The 23,498-nt window shown below is 52.1% G+C and overlaps 1 protein-coding gene across 1 annotated transcript in view; it reads right to left on the bottom strand.

The window, feature by feature from the left end:
- Nucleotides 1–19,368, bottom strand: part of NEURL1 (neuralized E3 ubiquitin protein ligase 1) — a 75,311-nt gene extending 55,943 nt beyond the window's left edge. The window contains exon 1 of the mRNA XM_037159353.2: nucleotides 19,245–19,368. Coding sequence (XP_037015248.2) covers nucleotides 19,245–19,329 — 85 coding nt within the window. The 5' untranslated portion in view covers nucleotides 19,330–19,368. The remainder of the gene's footprint in view (nucleotides 1–19,244) is intronic.
- Between the last annotated feature and the right edge of the window lie 4,130 nt (nucleotides 19,369–23,498).

Here is a 23,498-nt window from a genome sequence, read left to right as displayed (position 1 = left end):
TCCCTGACTCCACTCAGCCTAACGACCACCCTCCTCCTCTCCGGCCTCACTCAGCCCCTGGTATCAGCACCACAAGGGCTATGAGGACAGGGCATGTCTGTCCCCAGAGGCCAGCACAGGCCTGGTGCCCAGAAGGCACCCAAGGAACACCGGCGCCATCAGGGGATGAATGGATGGACCAGCAGTCCCCCACTGCTCTCACCTTCTTCCATCTTGGCTCCAGGGTCTGGTATTCAGGAAATGCCATTTCAACAAAGAACAGAACGGGGGTTGTAGCAGAACCCCCTGAGGCCTGGGGGAGAAATGTCTGACTTCCCAGAATCAGCCTATTTTTGCATTCATTTCAAAATACCTGTCAAGTGACTAATCTGTGCAGAGCACCGACCACAGTGATGCCACAGTGGGCAAGCCAGGCAGGCAAAGGTGCTGATGGGTGAGCAGGCCCGACAGCCACATGGGCTGTGCAGAGAGCACAGGGTGGCAGTGGGAGAGGACAGAGGCCATCTAACCTAGCTGGGGTGGTCCAGGAAGGCTTTCTGGTGGAAGTGACGTTTAAGCTGAGACTCAAAGGTTAAGCCTAATGATGACAATAACAACTAATATTTATTACTAGTCAAGCATTACCTCCGAGAAGGAATTGGGGATGTGGAGAAGGTAAGCCTCTGGCTCCAGGTGGCACAGGTAGCAAAGACAAAGTCTGACTCCAGAGCTCGTGCCTCAACCCCAGGGCCTACCCGGCCTGTCTTTCCTCCTCCCTCCTCACACCTGGGGCGCCAATGACTGACCAGGTCCCCCTGGTGCCCTTGGTGACTCCAGAGTTCAGCACCTGGTGTCCATAGCCCAATAGGACCCCAGGTCACTCGGTCTCCATGTACCTTGGCCAGACCCAGAGAGTGGGGCTTGGGGGTCCCTGAAGACCCAGGCAGAGCCGCCCTACATCCCTGGGAAAGAAAACTCCCCCATCTCCTCAGGTGCTGAGTGTCCTGAGTCACAGGGGAGGGGCTCCTCCTGAAGGAGTTCTTCTGGAAGGTAGGAACCTGCCCCTGCGCTGGAAGCCCCCCGCATGGCCCCACCCCGACAGCTCCGCATCACCCACTGCTGTCCCCTACATGAGGAGGAAAGAGGAACTTCCACCCACAGTGGGGGTGGGAGGTAAGGAGGCCACACTCGGGAGCTCCACCCTTAGGCCCCAAAGCCCTAAGCCCTGTGTGACCCTCGGCGAGTGGGTACAGGCAGCACTGAGGCTGCCCTGGAAACGCCCGCCCAGCTGCACCGCGCTTGCTCCCCCGGGAAACAGGGCCTCCGCCGCTGTCTCGGCGAGCTCCAGGAGATCCGGAGCAAAACCCGGGGGGAAGAGACGAGGGCTCCACAGAGCAAAAAGCCCAGGACAGATGTAATGGAACTCCTCCTTCCCGGAAACTCCGGCTCTCTGGTGGAGGCTCCACACTGAGGTCATAGGAGAAAGAAACAGAAGAGGAGGGGAGGGCGGTGGCCTCGACAGAGGCAGACGATTCTCAGCTGGGTACCAACCAGGCTGGGGCCGGAGGGCACCACAGTTCCTCTGAGACCCGGCCACTCTGCAAAGCACAGAGAGCCAGGGCCCTTCCGATCATGGTCACGGCATGTCCGCACCCGCTGCCTGGGCCATGTGAGAGCTGGCCCATCAGGGCAGGAAGCTGCTGGCCTGGCCTGGCCCAGCTCCCGCCTGCCGGAGCCACATGCCCAGCCCCAGGGACCAGATTTAACACAGCCCATTCAGTGTGTGTTCCCTCCCCTCAGGGGCCCCTCAGCACAAGTTAAGATCTGACTGGCACTAATTGGACCAAGCTGGCAGTGCCCAGGGCGACATGAGCACTGTCATCATGGATTTGACTCACAGAGCAATGGTCGTCGGTGCCTATGGAGTCCATCATTACTGTCATTTTGGGAGAATCAAGCGAACTTGGATGGTGCTTTGCGAATAATCAATACCACTATCTGGCCAAGCTTTCAGCCGGAGACCTAGAACTTACCAGTGATTTATTCTCAGGCTAACATCCAGGCAGGGCTGGAGCCCGGGCCTCCAATCGTCAGCTCAGGAGCCTGCAAGCCCATCCTTCTGCTGCAGGTCTCAGAAAGTCATCTCCGCAAGCAAAAGGGGGTCCAGCTGCATGGACATTTCCAGGGCACCCTCTAGCTCTTCCCTTCCTCCCAGGGAATGAAACCTCCAGTTCGATCAACAAACTTGAAGCCAAGAAGAAAACCTCAACCCAGTCCTAGGATATGGGGCCCCGGTTGGACTCTCGGCTCCAAGACTCGATGCTCAACTGCAATCATGAATCCTGGACCCTGACGTGAAAACTCCCTTCACCCCAGCATGGAACTCAGGCTGCCCCCAAACAGGCATCTCAACACCAGGCCAGAACCTCGCCTGCAGAAATGGCACCTTCACCACAAAATAGAACCTTGCGCCCTGGGAACTGAACCTTAGCACCAGACAGTAAACCCCCACTTTCGGGACAAGTCCTGAATCTTGGGGAAACTCCTCCATTGCTGGTCTAGACTATTCTTAGATGTTGTTTCTTTGACAACTTCAACTTGGGGACCAGATGAGGAAACCCAAATTCCCTAAACAGTTTCCTTCACATTCTGCAGTGACTTTGATTACATTTACTTTTAAATCCTAGCTCTAGAAACCACCACCCCTTCCCAGAGAGACCTAGGCTTTTCCTCCAGAGATCAGCGACCCCCCAGGCAGCAGCCAATGTAGCCCAGGCCTGACTGCTGGACCCCCACCAGCCTTAAGATAACATCCTGACCTACGTTTCAGCTCCTGAGCCCTAAAGTAGAAAGACCCCCTGGCTATTTTTCAGTGAGTCAGACAGAGGAATGCTGAAAAACATCTCAGAGCTGTCCCCAAGACCTGAAGAAATAACTCGTTACCCTTACCTCACCTCTGACCAACCAGCTCCCAGCACGACCTCGAGCCCCTAACCCACGGCATCTTGTGCTTTCCTCCCATTTAATCTGTAACCTACACCTGTATAATCTGTCATCTACACACCATCGAGGAGTTCCGGCTTTTAAGCATTAGTTTCCCGCTCTCCTGGATGGCGCCATTCATCAATAAAACAGCCAATATTTCTCCACCACAATTCTCAGTATTAAGCGCCTAGCTCTGCGGGCGCCAGGCGGACAGACTCTGTCTGTTCTGTAGCAGAACCAGAGGAACGTCAGGCAACCAGAGCCCCCGTCTCTAGGAGGGCTCCACTTCGAAGCAAAAATGTCCATGTGGAAGCATCCTGGTGACTTGCAGCCTCGCCCCACTACTTCCTTCATCCTCTCGGCTCCACCCCTGGGTGTCCTCCGCCCCAAAGGGTCTGCCAGCCCCAGCCCAGGAGAGGGCGACCATTCTTGCCGCATCTATTTGACATAATACTGAAAGCCCTAACCACTTAGGCAAGAAAAATAAATAAAAAGCATTCAAATCAGAAAGGAAGTAGTAAAATTGTCTGTTTGCAGACGGCACGCATGATCTTTTACGGAGAAAACTCTAAAGACTCCACCCCCCAAAAAAAGGAATTTATAAACAAATTCTGTAAAGTTGCAGGATTCGAAATCAACATACAAAAAGTCACTAACAACAAAACAATCCAAAAAAATTTAAGAAAATAAATCCATTTACAATAGCATCAAAAAGAAAAATACTTAGGGATAAATTAACCACGGAGGTAAAAGATCTGTACACTAAAAACTAGAAAACACTAATGAAAGACTCTGAAGAAGACACAAATAAATGGAGAGGTATTCTGTGTCCATGGATTAAAAGAACTGATATTGCTAAAAATGTCCATACTACCCAAAGCACTCTATAGAGTCAATGCAATCCCTATCAAAATTCCAATGGCATTTTTCACAAAAGTGGAAAAATCAATCTCAAAATTTGTATGGGACCATAAATAACCCTGAATAACTAAAGCAATCTTGAGAAAGAACAACAAAGCTGGAGATATCACACTTCCTGGTTTCAAACTATATTTCAGAGTTACAGTAATCAAAACACTATGGTACTGATACAAAAACAGTAATACAGATCAGTGGAATGGACTAGACAGTGCAGATATAGAGCAACTCATATATGGGCAACTAATTTTCAGCAAAGGTACCTAGAATGCACAATGGGGAAAGAATAGTTTCTTAAATAAATGGTGTTGGGAAAACTGCATATCCACATGCAAAGGAATTCAACTGGACCCTTATCTCATACCATATATAAGGATCCACTCGAAATAAATTAAAGATCTGATCCTAAGACCTGAAACCATTAAACTCCTAAAAGAAAGCAGGAGAAAGTGCCATGACATTGATTTTGGCAATGATTTGTGGGATTTGACACCTAAAGGACAGGCAACGAAAAAAAAAAAGTGAGATTACATGACACTAGAAAGTTTCTGCACACCAAAAGAAACAATAAAAAAATTGTTTTAATCTAAAAAAAAAAGAAACAACAAAATTAAAGGCAATCTGTGAATGGGAGAAAATATTTGCACACCATACATCTGATAAGGGGTTAATATCCAAAATATATAAGGGACTCTTACAACTTAATGGCAAAAAATGATAACTCAATTAAAAAATGGGCAAAGGACCTGAATAGTCATTTGTCCAGATGAGACACACAAATGGCCAACAGGTACATGAAAAGGTCCTTAATGTCACTAAGCATCAGGGAAATACAAATCAAAATCATGAGATACCATCTCACACTTGTTAGGATACCTATTATCAAAAAGACAGAGATGGCCCTGGCTGGTGTGGCTCAGCGGATTGAGCACCAGCCTGCAAACCAAAGGGTTGCTGGTTTGATTCCCAATCAGGGCACATGCCTGGGTGGCAGGCCAGGTCCCTGGTTGGGGCCGCGCAAGAGGCAACTGATTTATACATCTCTTACACACTGATGTTTCTCTTCCTCTCTTCCTCCTTTTCTTCCCCTTCTCCAAAAGTAAATAAACAAAATCTTTTAAAAAAGACAGAGGTGAATATCAATGTATATAAGGGTTTCCCCTTCTCTACCTCCTCATCGGTTTTATTTGCCTCTAATTCCTCCAGGCAGGAATGTAAATTGGTACAACCATTTTAGAGAACAGTACGGAGGTTCCTCAAAAAATTAAAACTAGAACTACCACATTATTCAGCAATCCCATGTCTGGGCACAGATCTGAAGGAAATAAAATCACTATGTTGAAGAGATATCTGTCTATCCATGTTCACCGCAGCATTATTCACAAGAACATTTTCCATTTCCAAGATATGGAAACAGCCTAAGTGTCTGTTGACAGATGAATAAATGAATAAAAAAAATCTGGTACATCACAATAGAATATTACTTGGCCATAAAAAGAAGGAAATCCTGCCATTTCCAACAACATGGATAAACCTGAAGGGTATTACACTAATTGAAGTAAAACAGAGAAAGACAGAGAAAAACAAACACTGTACAGTATCATATTTCACACGTGAAATCTAAAAACAAAAAAGTTGAACTCACAGAAACAGAGCAGAACGGTGGGGCCAAGGGCTGGGAGGCCAGGGAAATGGGCAGAGGTCGATCAAAGCCTGTAAACTGTCAGCTGTAAGTTCTGAGGATTTCATGTACAACCTGCCGATTACTATCGTTAATGATACTGTAGTGCATACTTGCAATCTGCTAAGAGAGTAGATCATAAGCATTTTCACCAAAAACAAAAGTAACTTTGTGAGGTGATAACTCGGTTAATTAATTTGATTGTGGGGCTCATTTCACAGTGTGTTGAATAGAAGTATCAAATCATCACATGGTACACTTTAAATGTATTACAATATTGTCAAAGCCCAGGGGACAAACAGCTTTTTTTCTCTCCCCTCTTCCCCTTCCCCACCTGCTGCCTCACTTCTCCGCCCACTTTTCCACATTCTGGTTTACCAGGAGGCCGTCCATCGAGTTTCTCCTGTTTTCTTCTGCCTCACTGTTTAATAATTCAACAAGTACTGAGCCCCAGGGTGAGGGTCTGGGGCTTTGATCTCAGCTCTGGGAAAACCAGGGCAGCCTTGGCCTGTCCCATCTGATTTATGGCCATCTTTAACAGTGTGTGCGTATATGTGGGGGGCCTGGCCCCATAGGGAGCAGGGAGCCACCTGAGAAAGCCTGGCCAGGACGGGATCGAAGGCCCCTGGCTCTGGGAACAGCAGACGTACGTGCACATCACGGCACAAGTACCAGGGCCCTGCCTCTGCCTACCAAGGAGCCACCCATGAAAAGCAGGGGGACATGAATTATTGACGGTAGGGTAGGGATGGAGCCAAGATCTCCGGGCCAGCCCTCACCTCATCACCTGTCTCTCTCCTGGCTCTAATAGCTCATAGCCTTGGGTGGGACACAGCTCTTGAGGGGTCATGCACACCCCTGACCTCCCACGAGGCTCACCCTCCCAGTGCATCCAAGCTCTCCCGTGTTAAACCACCTGGTGCCTCACCAACCACTGCCTCAGAGTCAGCGTTTTCTAAAGGCTCGCCCAGATCCATCTGCATGCCTCCAAGCTCACTGCCCTGCACCGGCAGGGGTCCCATGTCTCTTCTCCCCTGGAGGACTGCAGGTGCCTCCTGCCTGGCCCCTCCCTTGCCCCTCTCTTGTCCCAGAGCTTTCTAAGACATCTAAGGGATCTTGTCACTCTTCTGTTTAAAGCCCTTCAATGGGTCCCCTCAGGACAGTACATATCACAGTTGGGGCAAGTATCAATTTGTCCCTGTGAGTGTCAACTTCTGCCAGCTCCTGAGAGCATCATCTCACCAAGTCAGAGCCTTGAGGCCTTACTAACACCTGGTCCAATCCAACCGTATCACCTTGGGCAAGTCACTTGCCCAAGTTCCCCTCTTTGGGGCTGAGAATCCAGACCCCGGCTGAGAAAGAAGGTAGTGCAAAACAATCTCACGCACACACCTGACCACCTACCTGCCAGTCCTCTCCCCTAGGGAAGAATGTGTTCAAAGGAGCATTTGCCAAGAAGATCGGGGAAAAAAAGGAAGAGAGCAGACTCAGAGGAGGAGAAGGGCTCCGGGCCACTTCTGCCAGTATGAACCCATGTCTGATTTGGATGAGGCTGACCTCTGAACACTTCCAGGGCAGAGACAGTGCCAAGCACTCTCCTCTCTGCTCTCCACACCCAGCACCATGCCCAGCACAGAGGAGGCACCAACACATGAGATGAGTCAGCTGGATCATCCAAGAAGTTTCACTCTGATCAGGGCCTAGTGCCTCCACACCACGCTCTCAGGGCCACCTAGACACCCACTGGACACGCACACTCTAGACCAGCCCATTCCTAGAGAAGATCAGCCTTTCAGCAGATGCCAGGCAGAGGCTGGGGCAGCCAGGCAGAAAATACGAAGGTGAAAGCCAGCAGCATGTGGAACTACCACCATCCTGATCATACAACAGCCCCTTTCCCTGGCACTGTTCTCCGTTTTCTGTGCCCACCCCAACCTCCGGAGGAGCCAGGATGGTGTTCTGGGGACAACGGAAGCAAAGGTCAGCCAGCAGACATACTTTCCTCCCTGACCCCCTTCATCTCAAGAAGGGTCCTCTATCTTCCCCCTGCCCCAGCCCTGCACAGACAGCCTTTGTGACCGGCACCTTCTTCCACGCACAGAGCGCCAAGGGAGCAGTTGCGTTCCTTGGCCTGACGGGCTGGGGTGACGCTGGCCTGGATGCAGCCCCTCATACTGAGCAGCAAGGGTGAGCCAGCCCTAAGCCCTGTCCCCAGGCCCAGGGGCTTGTGCTAGCCCCGACCGAGAACACCCTTTGCCAGTGCCCTCCCCGCCCAGCTCAGTGCTCTCAATTAGGGGGTGGTACGGCCCGCTCTGGGTGCTTTTAGAAATAGGGTAGAACTATTATGTTTAATGTCATGATGCCGTTTAAGATGGCCACTGGCATTTACAAGGCAGGGCTGTCGATACTAAATGAAGAGTTTCATGCCCAACATGCCGGGAGCACCCTCTCTAGGACCATGAAGCTGCCTCATGAAGCTCCCTACTCATGTTCATATCACTTCTCTAAAGAAGCCTTCCCAGACCCTCAAGACCAGGTCAAGTTCCCCAGTTACAGCTCCCTAGTCTTCTCTTCACACTCCTTATCCAAATGTAACTGTTTGGATGAGTAGCTGAAGAAACTGTTGAGTGGGGCAGTTGAGGTAGTGGGTCCTCCACCCTCAAGGAGGTGGAGCCTAACTCTGCGCATAGGGACTTTCTTCCAAAGAGTGCAATATGGACAAGGGAGAAAAGTGTCACTGCACCTTTACAGTGGAGAAACCTAACGAGCGCCCCCTCAGCCACACGATCAAGGTCAACATCGCGTTGACAGCACGCACTGTCGATATGACGCGAGGAAAATGGCACTTCACCTCTACGGTCTTTCTCCTCAAAACCTGCAACTACAGCTAATCATGAGAAGAACATCAGACAAATCCCAACAGAGGGACACTCTACAAAGTACCTAACCGGAAATCCTCGAAACTGCCAAGGTCATCAGAGACAAGGATGAGAAACTGCCACTACCCAGGAGGAGTCTAAGAAAACATGACAACCTAATACACAATGTGGTGACTAAAACTGCAATGCAGTCTCCCAGATGGGGTCCCGGTACACAGAGAGGACAGCAGCGAAAACTGAGGAAATCTGAATAAAGTACGGACATCAGTTAATAACAATGTATCGATATTAATTCACGGTCACAAATATCCCATTCTAGTGCAAAATGTTAATAATGCTGGAAACTGGGCATGGGGTATATGGGAACTATGCTATTTCACAATAACTCTGTAAATCTAAAACTGTCCTAAAACAAAAACATTGTTTTAAGAGAGAGAGCAAGCGAGTGCTCCAAAATCAGAGATCTTGACTAGAATCCCAGCTCTACCTCACACCAGCCATGGGGTCCTCAGTTTACCCATGCATAAATGGGGTTAATACTCACACTGACTTCACATGGCTGTTTTAATGAGACAATGGCACAGGCTCTGGAACACAGCCTGTTTGTTAGCAACTGTTATCAGATTGATTCGTTTTTGCTCATGGCACCATTATTCCCATCCGCCTCCCCCACCGGCGGGGAAGCTCTGTGGCAGTGAACCCTCATCCGCCCTGTGCTCCACCGAACTGTCACTCCTAGGAGAGCACCTGGCCCGTCACCAATACCCGTCACCCAGTACTTAGTACTGGGTTGGCCAAAAAGTCCATTTACATTTTTCATTTTCACCAATAACTTGATTGATTGGGATATTTTGAGTATGTCGGCTGTCTCCCAGGTGGCGTAGACTGATTGTTTGCATTTTAATGTCTCAATTTGATCACTATTGACCTCAGCTGGTCTACCCGACCGGGGAGCACCATCCAGTGAGAAATCTCCAGCACGAAACTTCACAAACCACTTCTGACATGTTGGATCAGTCACAGCACTTTCTCCACACACAGCACAAATCTTTTTATGCATTTCAGTTACACTTTTACCTTTCTTGAAATAACAAAGCATCAGATGCTGAAAATGTTGCCTATTTTCTTCTATCTTCAATATTAAAATAGCTACACAAAAATTCACCAATTTTGATAATTTTTAAAGAGTGAGATAGGTGGAGACGCCGTGCTTCCTCACACAACCAAGTTTAGAGACAACTAAATAATAGCGACAGAAAACACAGCCAGAACACAGAAAATTGAACTTTTCAGAAGTCTGATAACAAATTCTTCAGCCTGACCGGTAAGAGGGGCGAAACCAGCAGCTGGCAGAGCAGGGTAGCACAGGAAAACTCGGTCAGACGGACTCAGGCGCGCAGAATCCAGGCGCAGGGTTGGACCTGGTGGGCAACTCAGCAAGCAACCTCTGGGAAACGGCAAGGGAGCAGGGCTGCAGGTTGACTGTGGTTGTGCATTCGTGTGTGGATAGACAAGCGAGGGAGTGGGCGATTGGACGAGAGCCAGCAGCCCCAGCGGCAAGCGGGGCGGAGGGTGCCGCCATTTCCCCGCTCTAACCCCGCCTCCACACACAGCGTCATAATCCAGCGACCTACGTGGCCCTGCCCCGGTGACCAACCTAAGACTCTGCTCTTCACCCAGCTGCGAGAAACAGCAGAGGGGGCCGCCATTTCCCCGCTCTGACCCCGCCTCCACATACAGAGTCACAACCCGGCAACCTGGGAGTCCAAGGCTCCGCTCCTCAGACTTAACAGGCGCAAACAGACCAAAAATGGCTCAAGAAGATCTCAAAGCCCCAGAGCCTATAAATCTAAGCGATGAAGAAATAGCAAAACTCTCAGACGCACAGTTTAAAATACTGGTGATCAGGATCCTCACAGAACTGGTTGATTATAGCCACAAATTAGACAAACATATGAAGGCGAAACTAATTGAAATGAATGGAATTGCACAGGAAACCAATAGCGATGAAAAGGAAACTGGGTCTCAAATCAATGGAGTGGATCAGAAGAAAGCAAATAATGGCCAAACAGAAAAGAGTCAAGAAGCAAGAATTCAAAAAAATGAGGAGAGGCTTAGGAACCTCTAGGACATCTTTAAACGCTCCAACATCCGAATTATAGGGGTACCAGAAGGGGGAAAGGCACAGCCACGAGTGGAAAACTTATTTGAACAAATAATAAAGGAGAATTTCCCCAAGCTGGCAAAGGAAATAGACTTCTAGGAAACCCAGGAAGCTCAGAGAGTCCCAAAGAAGTTGGACCCAAGAAGAAACACACCAAGGCACATCACCATTACATTAGCCAAGATTAAAATGAAGGAGAGAATTCTAGAAGCAGCAAGAGCTAAGGGGACAGTCACCTATAAAGGAGTCCCCATCAGACTGTCAGCGGATTTCTCAAAAGACACCTTACAGGCAAGAAGGGGCTGGAAAGAGGTATTCTAAGTCATGAAATTTAAAGACCTACAACCAAGATTGCTCTATCCAGCAAAACTTTCATTTAGAATGGAAGGACAGATAAAGTGCTTCTCAGATAAGATCAAATTCAAGGAGTTCATCATCGCCAAGCCCTTATTATATGAAATGCTAAAGGGACTTATCTAAGAAAAAGAAGTTAAAAAAATACGAACAGTGAAAGGACAACAAACTCAAGTTATTAACAACCACACCTAAAACAAAAGCAAACTAAAAGGACAGCTAGATCAGGAGTGGAAACATAGAAATGAAGATCTCAAGGAGGGTTAGCAACAGGGGAGTGGGAGGAGGAGAAGGGGGGAGAAGGTACAGAAAATAAGTAGCATAGACAGTAGATAGAAAATAGATGGGGGGGGCAAGAATAGCATGGGAAATATAGAATCTAAAGGACTTGAGACACATGGTCATAAACTAAAGGGGGGTAATGGTGGGGATGGGGGGTAGGGTGGAGGGGAATGAAGGGGGGAATAGAACAACTGTAACAGCATAATCAATGAAAAAATAAATTTAAAAAAATTAAAAAAAAAAAAAAGAATGCACACTGAGCCCTGGGTGTTGTAGCTCAGTGGATTGAGTGCAGGACTGAGAACCCAACAACCGTGGTTCGATTCCCAGTCAGGACACATGCCTGGGTTGCAGGCCAGTTCCCAGCAGGGGACACATGAGAGGCAACCATACATTGATATTTCTCTCCCCCTCTCCCTCCCTTCCCCTCTAAAGATAAATAAATAAAATCTTTTTAAAAAAGAATATACGCTGATATGACAGCTGTCACAATACAATCTAACAAAATTGCCTCGAATGAAGTTAAAGACAACTAGGCCCTACCAGAACCACGGCACGGAAGAAATCAAACAAACTTTTCGGCCAACCCAGTATGTGTTAGACAACAGAACAAGCCCATCACAGCATCCCTGCGACCCCAACCTCGAGGACTCAGGGAGAATTTCAATCAGGAGCCCAGTGCAGAGCCCTGCCTACCCCCGGAACTGCAGTTAGAGCAGAAAGCCAAGGCCTCCCACCTGCCTCCCAGTGGCTCCTTCTATTCCCTGCTCCTCCTCCCCCAGCCCTTCCTTTCTCTTAGCCCCACCCCCCACAGGCATGAGCACCTGCTCACTTCCCGAAGCAGCAGGATCCGGGTAATGACCTCTGATAAGCATCTTTTAATATACCCTGTAGCTGGATCTGTCATCCAGGGACTCTAGTCTCCCCCTCACATCCTGTTCCCACCTCCCCCCACCTCCCCCCACTTCTTGTGCTGGTCCATTAGTGCTTCCGGTCCTGCCAGGCAGTCCCCATGGGCCTCTGGACTCTGACTTGCTGGAAAATGGCCAACAGGCAGCCCAGGCCATTCCACAAGCCTGACCAGAGCTCCTCACAAGCCCAAGCTCTCAGTGGCCTGGCTTGGCTCTGCCTGCGCCACCCAGCCTGACCGCTGGCCAGACAAGTCCTCTCCATCCCTGCAGGCAGGTTGCCCAGGTGTTACCAAGGAAACAACTTGCATCCTGCCCCGGGTTGCCAAAGCAACCGGTTTCAGTGGGAAGCGGCCCCTCATCCTCTAGCTCCTGGGTGTGCAGAACCAGGAATGAGAGTCATAGTCCAACGGGAAATAGGCCCAGGCAACTGGCACGCCGGGGTGGGGGCACCTCCTGGGCAGTGACCAGCTCCTGCCTTCCTTCCTCCCCTTTCTTCCCCCGTTGTTGCCACTCTTACTCATCTTGCATCCATCTGGAGCTCTGTGATTTAGAGCCAATCAATGCCTGGGCCTCGATGTGCACATCTTGAAAGTGGGCACATACCATCCTATAGGGCCAGGGAAATGAGCTCCCATACACAGAAATTCCCACCAAGAACAATTTTTTCCTTCATGGGCTTCCACATGAAGGCGAGGGCTGGCACAGGAGTGTCGGAAATGCCCCACAGCAGCCCTCTCCTTCCTCTGGGGCCCTGCACAGAGAAGGCAACCTGGGTAGAAATCTCAGCTCTGCCACTTCCTAGTTCAGGGTTTTGGGATAAAATTCTTAACATTCATTAGTCTCAATGTTCTCACGTATAAAATGGGAATAATAATACCTGCCTCACACTTATTGGGAGACTAAATGAATTAACCTACATGAATGTACTTAGCATAGTGCCTAGGATCAGGAACAGGGCTCCACAGGTTAGAGTGCTTCCAGATTCACCCGTGGGAACCCCAGCTGAGGGTGTCTGCTTGGCTGCCCTGCCCAGTGCTTCCAGCTTGGCCTAGGGGGGAGCCTTGCAGCTTCCATTAACCTCCCAGTAGCTCAAGATGCTTCATTCCCTCCTTCCCTCAGCCTGTACTCTGTCGCTGCTGCTATTTAAATGAAATCACTATACCCCTCTGCTCAAAAGCCATCCATGGCTCCCACTGTCCACACGATAAAGTATTCATCTTGACCTCGGAGGCCCTCCGAGACCTGGCCCCAGCCTACCTTCAGAGACTGACTCGTTCATCTCCCCGGCAAGGACCCACACCCCAAGCAGGAGGAATTGCTCACGGACCCTGCACACACCTGGCTGTGTCCTGCCCCTGTGCCACCACTGTCACACCCTGGGCGAGATGCCCCTGCAGCTCCCTTCCAAAGCTTCCCCATCCCACTCCAGTCTGCCCTCCTCTGAGATGCCTGAGCTCACCCACTCCCAGAGCGACAGCGTGGGTCATGGCCTTGACAGTGCTCAGACCTTGGGGTATATCAGAATGACCTGGGGATCTTGTTAAACATACAGGTTTGGGGGGCCCATGCCCAAAACATTCTGAGACAGTGAGTCTGGCCTGGGGCTCGGGACCTGCACTCAGATGTGCTTCCAGCAGATGCTGGTGCCCATCCGGGCAGCAGACAGCCTCGCTTTGAGAAACGCTGGCCCGAAGAAACAGAAGGCCCCTCGAAAGCGTCCGATAACTGGCTGGCAGGTGCACAAGGCTAAAAACCCTGTGGGGAGGTGTAAGGGGCGCGGGCTGCGGCAGGAGCATCGGAAACTCCAGGGCAGCCTCTCCTTCCTCTGGGGCCCTGCCCAGAAAACAGCAGATTGCTCCCCAGCCTCTGTCCCACAACAGAAGATAGAGCTCACGAAGACTGAATTCTACGGGGGCAGGATAGTATACAGGGTGGGGGAAAAGTAGGTTTACAGCTGTGAGCATGTGAAACACAGAATTTGTTCTTCTCTTATTATTTCTTAATTATTGTATTATTTTCCATAGAAACAGCATAAACTTTCCCCCCACCCTGTATTGGTCACAATGGTGAACTCCAGAGTGAGAGACCTGGGTCTAAATCCAGCTCCATAGGACAAGTTACTTAACCCCTCTGAGCCTCTCTTTCCCCATTTATAAAATGCTGACAAGGATACCTCCCGCACCAGGCTGCCAGAGGATAGTAATGCAAATACTCCACATGTAAGTATAAGACACACAGTAACTACCCAATACGCAGCAGCTATAAATATTACTGTTATGATTAACAACACAGGATTCAAAGGTCAGAAAGAACTAAAAACCAAGGTGTGCAGAATACATGCACAGGCTTCTAATGGGGGGCTGTCTCGGCCCAGGCCCTCTGAAGTCAGGGCTGGCAGAGGAGGCCTGCAGCTTCTCTCGCAGGTCCGTCTGCTGCATCGCTGGGGGTGGGATGCTGGATGAGCTCATCTAACCTGTCAGTGTCATGACAACCAAGGAGGGAGCCTGGACAAGAGCTATGGAAATATCTGTGGGCTGGGCAAAGCACGGAGGCCTTGAATATCTGCTTATAGCAATATCGGTCATAACCTTGAAGGCTGTGTGTAGGGGAGGAGCATGGTGAAAGGGATACTCTAGGCAGATCACTGTGGCCACATCAAAGGAGGAACTGAAGGCGGGAAGGCCAGCTCTTGCACTGTCTGGGAGGAGGACACAGATCAGGGAAGGGGCAATGAGAAGGTGAAGGCTGGAAACCGGCTAGGACCTTGTCCTGAGAGCAGACGCCCCCGCCCCCACCCTCAGAGAGCAGTGAGGAAGTCCAGGGACTGCAGACACGGTCACACTGTCACGTGGCTCACTGGCCCACCCGGAAGAATCGTGGCTCCTCGGCCAGTCAGCTTCATAGGCCCCTCTCTCTGCCAGCCAGGAGCTTCAGTCAGCATGGGAGAGAGGCTCTGGAGACAACAGGTGTCCGCCCTGGCCGGGAAACTCCGTGGCGTGGAGCACCGTTCCCTATACCAAAAGGCTGCAGTCGTCCCCGGACAGGGCACATGCCTAGGTTGCAGGTCAAGGCTCAAGGCACATATGGGAGGCAACCAGTTAACGTTTCTCTCTCACACAGACATTTCTCTTTCTCTCTTTCTTTCTCCCTTCCTCTCTCTCTGAAAGCAACAAAACATATCCTCAGGTGAGGATTTTAAAAAATTAAAAAAAAAAAAAAACAACGAAGAAAGAAACAACAGGTGTCTTGCCAGAGTCACACCCAGGCAAAGCTGGAGGAGGACAATGTCCCTGCGGCTGCTACGCCCCAGAAGAGAGGAAGGGTGCGCTCCCAGGTACATCCCCTAACGAACTGAGAACAGGTGTTCAAACAAAAACTCGTCTCCACAGCAGCAAAACCCAACTCCAACACCTATCAACTGCCAAATGGGCAAACGAAGTGGGGCATAACAACACAACGGACCATTAATCAGCCACAAAAAGAAAAGATACATGTTAAAACGTAGATGAACCTTGAAAGCATTATGCTTAAGTGGAAGAAGCCAGACACGAAAGGACCAATATAGTAGGATTCCATTTATATGAAATGTCCAGAACTGGCAAATCCATAGAGACAGAAGGTGGTTGCCAGGGATACAGGGGACGGGACAAGGGGGAGTGACCACTCAGTGAGCACAGGCCTTCCTTTTGGGGTGACAAAAATGTTCCGGAACTGGACAGAGGTGGTGGTGGTTGCTCAACATCACGAATGTACTAAATGCCATTGAACTGTACACTTTACAAAGTTAAAATGGTGAATATTATGTTATAAGAATTTTACTACAATAAAAGAAAAAGGAAGTGGCCCATCCAGTCCCCATCTATGAGCAACCACGGGAGCTGAGGAGCCCTCCCCAGAGGTTTTCTAGTCACCATTCCCCCAACACTTAGAACCAAGCAGGCAGGCACTCAGAAGGAGCTGGGGAAGGAGAAAGACCTTTATCCTCCGTGTTTGTCTCTGTGAAGCCTGAGCGCCGCCCCCCCCTCCGCCAGTCACCCTATGCCTGCCACCAAGAATATACCCAACACCCACTCACTGCCGCCTCCAAGCCTTTGCTGGAGGTCCCTTTCCTTGCACTCCACCCAAGGACTCCCGCTGCACCCCTTTGCCATCTACCCAATTTCTGCAGGTCCCTCCATGTCCAGCTCAGATCCTGCCCTGATCCCCCATTTCTGACGTCTGCCACACACATCTGGGCTTGCAACCGTCCAACCCAGCATTTGCTCTGCTTTGCCTTTTCAAGTACATCTTCAGCCCGTGAACGTACAGAGATGTCAGCAGCACCGGGCAGATGTCACCTCTGCACCGGGCAGAGAGCGGCCACTCGTGACTGTCTGTTGGTCCCAAGCCCAGAGCTATACCTTGGACCTCTCCCCGGGACATGCCTAGACCCACAGTGCTCAGTGCCCAGTGGGAACCGCCAGCGGTGGGGTGAGGTCAGTGCGTCTCCAGGAAAAAGAATGTAGCCTACCGACCACAGGGAAATGGACAGACCTTGTTTCACGTCAGCCTGACAACCAGACTAATCTTAGATCTCCAGTGAGACCCAGAATCCCTGGTACAGCAAGCTCCTTCCCACTGTTCTCATGAAAATGGTGAGAAATCAAAGAGACTGCAATTACAGGAGAGGAAAAATCAAGAGTTCCCTGCCCCCGGCAAATTTCTGGATGGACACCACTAAGAATTAGAGCTGAATTCTGGGTGCATATAAAAAGAATCCCGGCAGAACTCTGCGTGGTGGGTAGTCTTAGAATCACAACCAGGAAGAAGGGAATGGAAATGTGGGTGGCCACTGCCGTGACTGAGATGACACCTCAATCACTGCCAATCCAGTCAGAAGGGAATTTGAACACTAAAACAATCACGGAATGGAGCTGATGGCTCCAGCAGGGCGGGAAGAAGTCAGGCTGAGATGGCGGATCAGGAGACACCAGACGAACGACGGAGGGGCACGCTCTGATTTTTCATCTCTGGCTTAGAAGAGGCAGAATCAGAATTCTCATGCCCACCTCCAGTGGGTGTGTGGGTTGGGGGAGGAGGGAGTGGATTCTGGTAAATCCGGCCTGAACGGAGATGAGGAGGAGAGGGAGACTGCTGGGAGGGAATCTCTCCACCATTTACTCCCATGGAAGAAGAACCTATCCCTGTAATCCAGGGAGGCAGCAGGAAAGATGCTTCTCAAGCCAGGTAACTGGGCAATAGGCAGAGAAGTGAGCTAGGGAGGGGCCCAGGAAGTGAGAGAGCCTCAGACCCTCACCTGCCCACTTCCTCCCTCACCAAAGACCCCAGCCACGAAGATCTCACATCCCCACAATCCCAAACTTCAGGTATAAAGAGGTGCAATTATCCAGGCTTTCTCTGGGCTTCCCTGGGGTCAAGGATGGAGCAGGGCCTTTGGGGGCATTTTGTGAGCATTAAAGCACCAAGTCAACTCGTTGGCCCCCAGCTAACCCCAGCTAACCTCAGCCCGGCTTTGCCACCTTCTCTTGACTGACCACTGAGTAACTGGGCCAATCACTATCCTCTTCCCTCCTCCTTCCCACTTGTCCCTGAACTGGATGATGTCCACAGCTTCCTCCACCATTAGAAACCTGTTCCCAATGCTCATGCTGGCTGTTGGGTTGTTTTCCTACTATAAATAACACTGCTGTGAATATCCTAGCCCAGTGCCTGAGCATCTGCCTGCCATCCATTTCCTTGGGATAGGTTCCTCTAGGTAGAATCACGAGGCCAACGAATATGTTATTTTAAAAGGCCACGACGTGTATCACCCTATGAAATTCCAGAAAGACCCAACAAACGCGCTGATCTGGAGCTGAGCAGGAGCTGAAGTTCTGAAAGGGGTGGAGTTAGAATGCAGGCCCGTGGTCCCGTCTCTCCTCCCCTCCCCTCCCCCTAGTCTGGAAGGTTAACTGTCCAGCAAAGGAGAGGACAGAATTCCAAGTCAGAAGATAGAGATCTGCAGCCTAGCTCTGCCACTCCCTGGCTTTGAGAACCTGAAAGAAGAATTGGTTCTCCTGAACTGTAAAATGGGTCTGACTTCCACTGCTGACTGCCCAAGGCGGCTTCCTTGCTTACATAAAAGTTGTGTGCAAACCTCAGTGCTTTATGTCAAAGGCCGTCACTATTATCCTTCTCATATCCTGGGGGGCTGAAGAAGTGGATTGTTCTCTTTGAGAGCCTGAGGGCTTTGCTTCCTGAGTCTTAGTCATCAGAATGTCCAGAGCAAGTGCTGGCTAGTTCTGAGGGTGAATGGAAAGCAGCTTCCAGAACAGATCTGTGAGGTCTGAGGGCCTCCAAAGACCCAAAGGTCAAAGACAGCACTGGAGTCTGCAGGGCAGAGAACTGGGCCTAGGGGCCTCCCTGGGGGTGCTGGGTGGGTCAGGGACCCAGGGGGCAAAGACCTTCCTAGGGAACATTCCTCCGTTTCTGGGTTCCCAGACCCTCCTTCATGGTTCCAGTGGAACATCTGGCCTTTGGGGGAACCACAGACCAAGCTGATTCAGCCGATGCAAAGGGCGAACAGCTGCAGAGGACCCCAGAAGCCATCAGCTCTGGCCCCTTCTTTCAGGCTGCTACAGATCGGTCCTGGATCTTTAAGACCCTCCAATTGGATGTGCAACTAGTGCTTCCAGCGTGACCTCTCCAACCCTGGGCGGATGAAAACAGAGACTACGATGCCTCCCTTGAGAAGCACGGCTGGCCCCCTGAGCATCCCGCCACACTGCCCTATCCACCCAGCAAATGCCCTTCCTCGCGCCTGCAAGCTCGCCAAGCATCACGGCCGGAGGGGACTCCAGTGACGTTTCTAGTACAGGCAGGGAGAACTGCGCAGACCCCATGGAACGCCATCCTCCTGGGTTTCCACCATCACCACAGGCCGTCCCCAGCCCCAGCCCACCTCCATGGCCAGAGAGATGTTCATCTCCTGTCTTCAAATATGCACAACAGGTGGCACCTGCCCGTCATCCCCAACCACACCTCTTCATCTCTCCCTGCCCCTCCACCTGCGCCCCAGTCCTCCAGCTGCTCCCAGCCCGGCGAAGCCTTACCTTTGAGGTTTTGGGGGTGGCCCCGCGGCGGCCGGCTCGGATTTCCTCGGGGCAGAGAGGGGATACTAGAGAAGTTGTTACCCATGGCATCCGGCCCCTGGGGGTTCGGCACTCGCGGGGGCCAGGTTAGGCTGGGCAGGAGCGGAGGTACAGAGCAAGTGTGTGCGCGCGCGCGTGCGGGCACGCGCCGCCGGGGGAGGGCCCTGGTGAGGCTGCGGCCGGGGGCGGGCGGGTTGCTCTTCTCCTCCCTCTCTCTGGGTTTAGCGGCCCTCCGCGGGTCCTGCCCGCTTAAGGAGTCCTCGCTCAAGCCGGCTACCTGCCTGCCATTGCCCGCGGCGGGGGCGGGGGCCACGTGGGGGCCCCTGAGTCGGGGCCAGGGGCTCCCGGAGCTCCCCCCTTTCTCTGGCTGGCGTTTAGGTCCCAGCTGGTGGTGGGCGGTGCAGTGGCTCCGGTGCGCTCCCCCGGGGCCATAGAGTCAGGGCTTCCCGCGTAGGTGCTCAAAAGCTCGGCCTGCCCGGCGGCCTGGTGGCTCAGCTGCAGGCTTGGTCCCCGCCTGCGGGGCGGCTGCTGCGGCAACGCGCGGTGTGCCCTCCCGCCAGCGGGTCTGCATGGAGCGAGGCTCCGTGGAGCGCAGAGCGTGCTGGGTGCTCCCGTGATGGTCTCTGGCCACTGCGCTCTGGCCCCCGTCGCCCCCGCCCCTGTCCCCCAACCGTCGCCAGGATTCCCTCTCTCCGGTTGTTATGGTGACAGCTGCGCTGGTGAATGAGCGTCTTAGTGACACGCGTGCGCCCGCCCGGCCAGATGTGGCTCCTTGGCGCTCTGCGTCCCTGCTGCCAGAAGGTCTGCGCTGTGCTGCGCCGCGCCTCGAGGTGGGAGGGGTGGGTGCCGGGCCTAGGTCAGGGTAAGATGTCAGGCAGTGGTGGAGCTGTTGGGCATATTCCTCTCACGGACAGTGGAACGCGGTCTTGAAAAGGAAAACCGGTACAGCGAGAACACTGAGCTCCGTGGGTGACAGGCGCAGGGCAAGGTAGCTCTAATTTACAGTTTCTCTAGCACCATATACAGGGCCTGGCACATAGCAAAAGCCCGAGAAAAAAATTTAAGGACTGGATGATTGAATAAATGTAGTAAGATTAGGAACTCGGGGACTTGATGCTCCACTCTCAGATCTGAACGGGCAAAGGCTCAGAACAAGAACCCCAGGCTGTTCAGCTGCTGGACACACACAGTGTCAGGAGCCTTTGGGTGCCCACAGACCAAATCTAGGAGACTAGGTCACTGGCCAAGCTGGGGAAACAGATCTCAGGGACAGATCTTCGGAGAACCACCAATCTGAACTGAGTGGTTCTGCCAGCCATAAGAACTGGCACAGAGGGGGACCTCTGTGGCCCGGAGCAAAGGAGGCTTCCTGGAGGATACCTGCTCACAGGACTCTTCCGTCCTGTAGCTCAACCCTGCTACCAGAGAGCCTACGGGAGGGAAAAGGGAGTCGTTCTCCCCCACCTGCCTGTGGGGCATCGATCCCCCAGTCTCTCCGAGGGAGAGGGGCCAAGCTTCCCCTCCCCACCCCAGGAAGGGAGTCTGCTTTTGTGTTCCTCTAGGTCACCTCTAGCCCTCTGACTGGCTTCAGCAACTCTGATCTAGAATCAGCAGAGACGTGGGCTCTCGGCCACCCTCTTATGGAAGGTTCTTCCCTCAAGTCTCCCATGTCACAGTTCATTTTTTAGGCACAGTCCACGCACCACCTCATGACCTTCCCCAGGTAAAGAATGCCACTCTGTCACTTTCCATATCATTATTCTGTTTTATTTTCTAGAAGTAGTTTGAACGTAGTCTTTCCCCCTTGTTTGTGTCCTGCCTCTCTCACTAGAACATAAGCCCTGTGAGGGGACAGAGCAGGTCAATGCCATTTCCCATGATGGCCTGGCCCCTAGCAGAGTGTCACACAGACTATTGACAAACCCTGATGGGACGGATGAACTCCCCTGCATGACCCCTGGGAGCAAAACCCTTGAGTGGCTCCTTTCCCTGCCCTCTATGCCCACCCCACTGCAGACAGCACATCCTTAAATGTCTGGGACTCCAGGAGAGCTAGAAATACCCAGACAGCTGTTCTCTGGGGTGCAGAGGGAAAGACAGCCCCCTCCCTGCCTCCAGCCTCTCAGATGCCCAGGAGCATGTGCCTGGCAGCTGCAGGATTGCCCACGAAGGCCGGAGGCTATCTTCCCAAGGGCCACTCCCAACCGATGACTCATGCACCAGAAATCCCTGGGCTCTGAATGACAGCACCCTCCCACATTTGCACACACACCTCTACACTTTCCTGCACACTCACTTCTACATAAGCATGAACACACTCTCACACACACATATGCCCCCTGAAGTCTGCTAGAATGAGGTCACGGGGAGCTGCTGCCGGGCATCACAATAAATCCAAAGGCTCTGTATAGACCAGACTAATTCCCTCGGAGTGTGTTTGTGACATGTGAGGCCCTTGGTAGCATTCGCAGACAGTGGCTGAGGGGAGGCTCAGGCCCTTCCTGGAGTCCCACCCTCCCTTCAGGGAGGAGGCGCTGGAACACAGGCCAAGGGATGACGGAGGGGCAGAGGACAGCAGAGATGTCACAGGCCCCATGTGGTCTAAACCTGGGGCTATGGGCAAAGCCAGGGAGAGATGGAGAAAGTCAGAGAGGAGTGAGGGCCGGAGACGGGTGCTGCCTGAGGTCCGGAGGCAGGGACGGGCTCTGTGGCTCAGGGTGGCCTGGCCCCAGGGGCTCTACGGGAAGGATTAAAGCAAGGAACTCAGGACAGGACAGAAACTTACCCTGACCCAAGAGGGTCAAGGAGACATTGGGAGTATCAACAGGGCCAGGATTAGGATGAGGCGAGGGAAGCTACCTTGGTGGGAATGTGAGGCAGCATGGGCCCCAGGGCCGGCAATGCCAGCAGCACACTTGCTGCAGCCGGAGACTGAGCGCCTGACACTGTGCAGCCTGGCCCCAGCCCTTACAGGGAACTGCGTACAATGGGAAGGGACACCACTGTCAAGTGTCAAGGGGTGCAAGTCCTTGGCCAGGCCAGGACTTGGCGAAGGCAGTATGACCGTATGGGGCCCGCAGAGGCTGGGAGTGGCCTCTCTGAGGGGTCCTGTGCCTCAGGAACCCTTCCTGGCAAGGGCAATAGTTAGACCCAGCTCAGAGGAGCCAACCACTCCACCACCCTTCTCCCCTCATCCCTCCTATCCCCCGCCCCCGAAGATCCACACGCACACACTGGGAAGAGTCCCATAGACCTTCAAGCCATCCTTCACCAAGGTGGTGGCCAGCAGGCAGGGAAGTGGCCTGCGTGGCCCTGAGGGCCCTTCCCAGCCCCATCCTGGAAAGGAGGAGGCAAAAGGAACCTGCCAGGGAGACTGGGGCTGGATGAAGTCACCGTGTCGCTGGCTTCAATGGAAGCTATTAATACCCATAAGGCGGTGCTCCATCACCTGTCACCGTGGCAACCCCGCCTCCCCAGTAGTGTGGATTCTGAAAACGGTGCCCAAGGAAGGGGATGGGTGTGAGTGTAGCATACATGCGTGTGTGTGTGTGTGTGTGTGTGTGTGTGTGTGTGTGTGAGAGAGAGAGAGAGAGAGTGCTCACACCCTTGCGGACCCAGCTAGCACCCGCAAGGAAGGGGATGGGTGTGAGTGTGACATACATGCGTGTGTGTGTGTGTGCATGTGTGTGTGAGAGAGAGAGTGCTCACACCCTCAAGGACCCAGCTAGCACCAGCAGTAGAGCAGCTCTGACCTCTACTCTTCCTTCTCTCTCTCTCACTTCTCTCCCTTCTGGCTCGCTCCATTCTCTCTCTCTCTCTCTCTCTCTCTCTCTCTCTCTCTCTCTCTCTCCTTCTGTCTTTCTGCCCTTCTCCCTGCGTTCTCTGCTTTTCTCCACCCTGTTTATCTCTTGGTTTCCTGGCTGTCTCCCTTCTCCTTTTGTTCTGGCCCTGTTTCCTCCAGCTGGTTCACCTCTCTCTTCCCCTTCTTTCTCAGTCCCCACAGTTCCCAGGTCAGTTGAAGTCTTGAAGAGTCTCCCTGTTGATAAAATAATAATTTCACTGACAGTCTGCTTCCTTCCTTCCCTGACCTCCACCGATGCTGAGCCCAGAACTGACCACAGAGATGACCCCCCACTACTCAGGCAAGAGTGGGGTTCATCTAGGCTAAGCTGGACCTCCCCTAAACTTGAGATCACCCTGGTCAATAGCATGACA

The sequence above is a fragment of the Artibeus jamaicensis genome, unplaced genomic scaffold, assembly GCF_021234435.1.
Source record: "Artibeus jamaicensis isolate MK-2021 breed Jamaican fruit bat unplaced genomic scaffold, CSHL_Jam_final contig_490, whole genome shotgun sequence".
Taxonomy (NCBI): Eukaryota; Metazoa; Chordata; class Mammalia; order Chiroptera; family Phyllostomidae; genus Artibeus; species Artibeus jamaicensis.
This window is presented reverse-complemented; position numbering and strand designations above follow the sequence as displayed.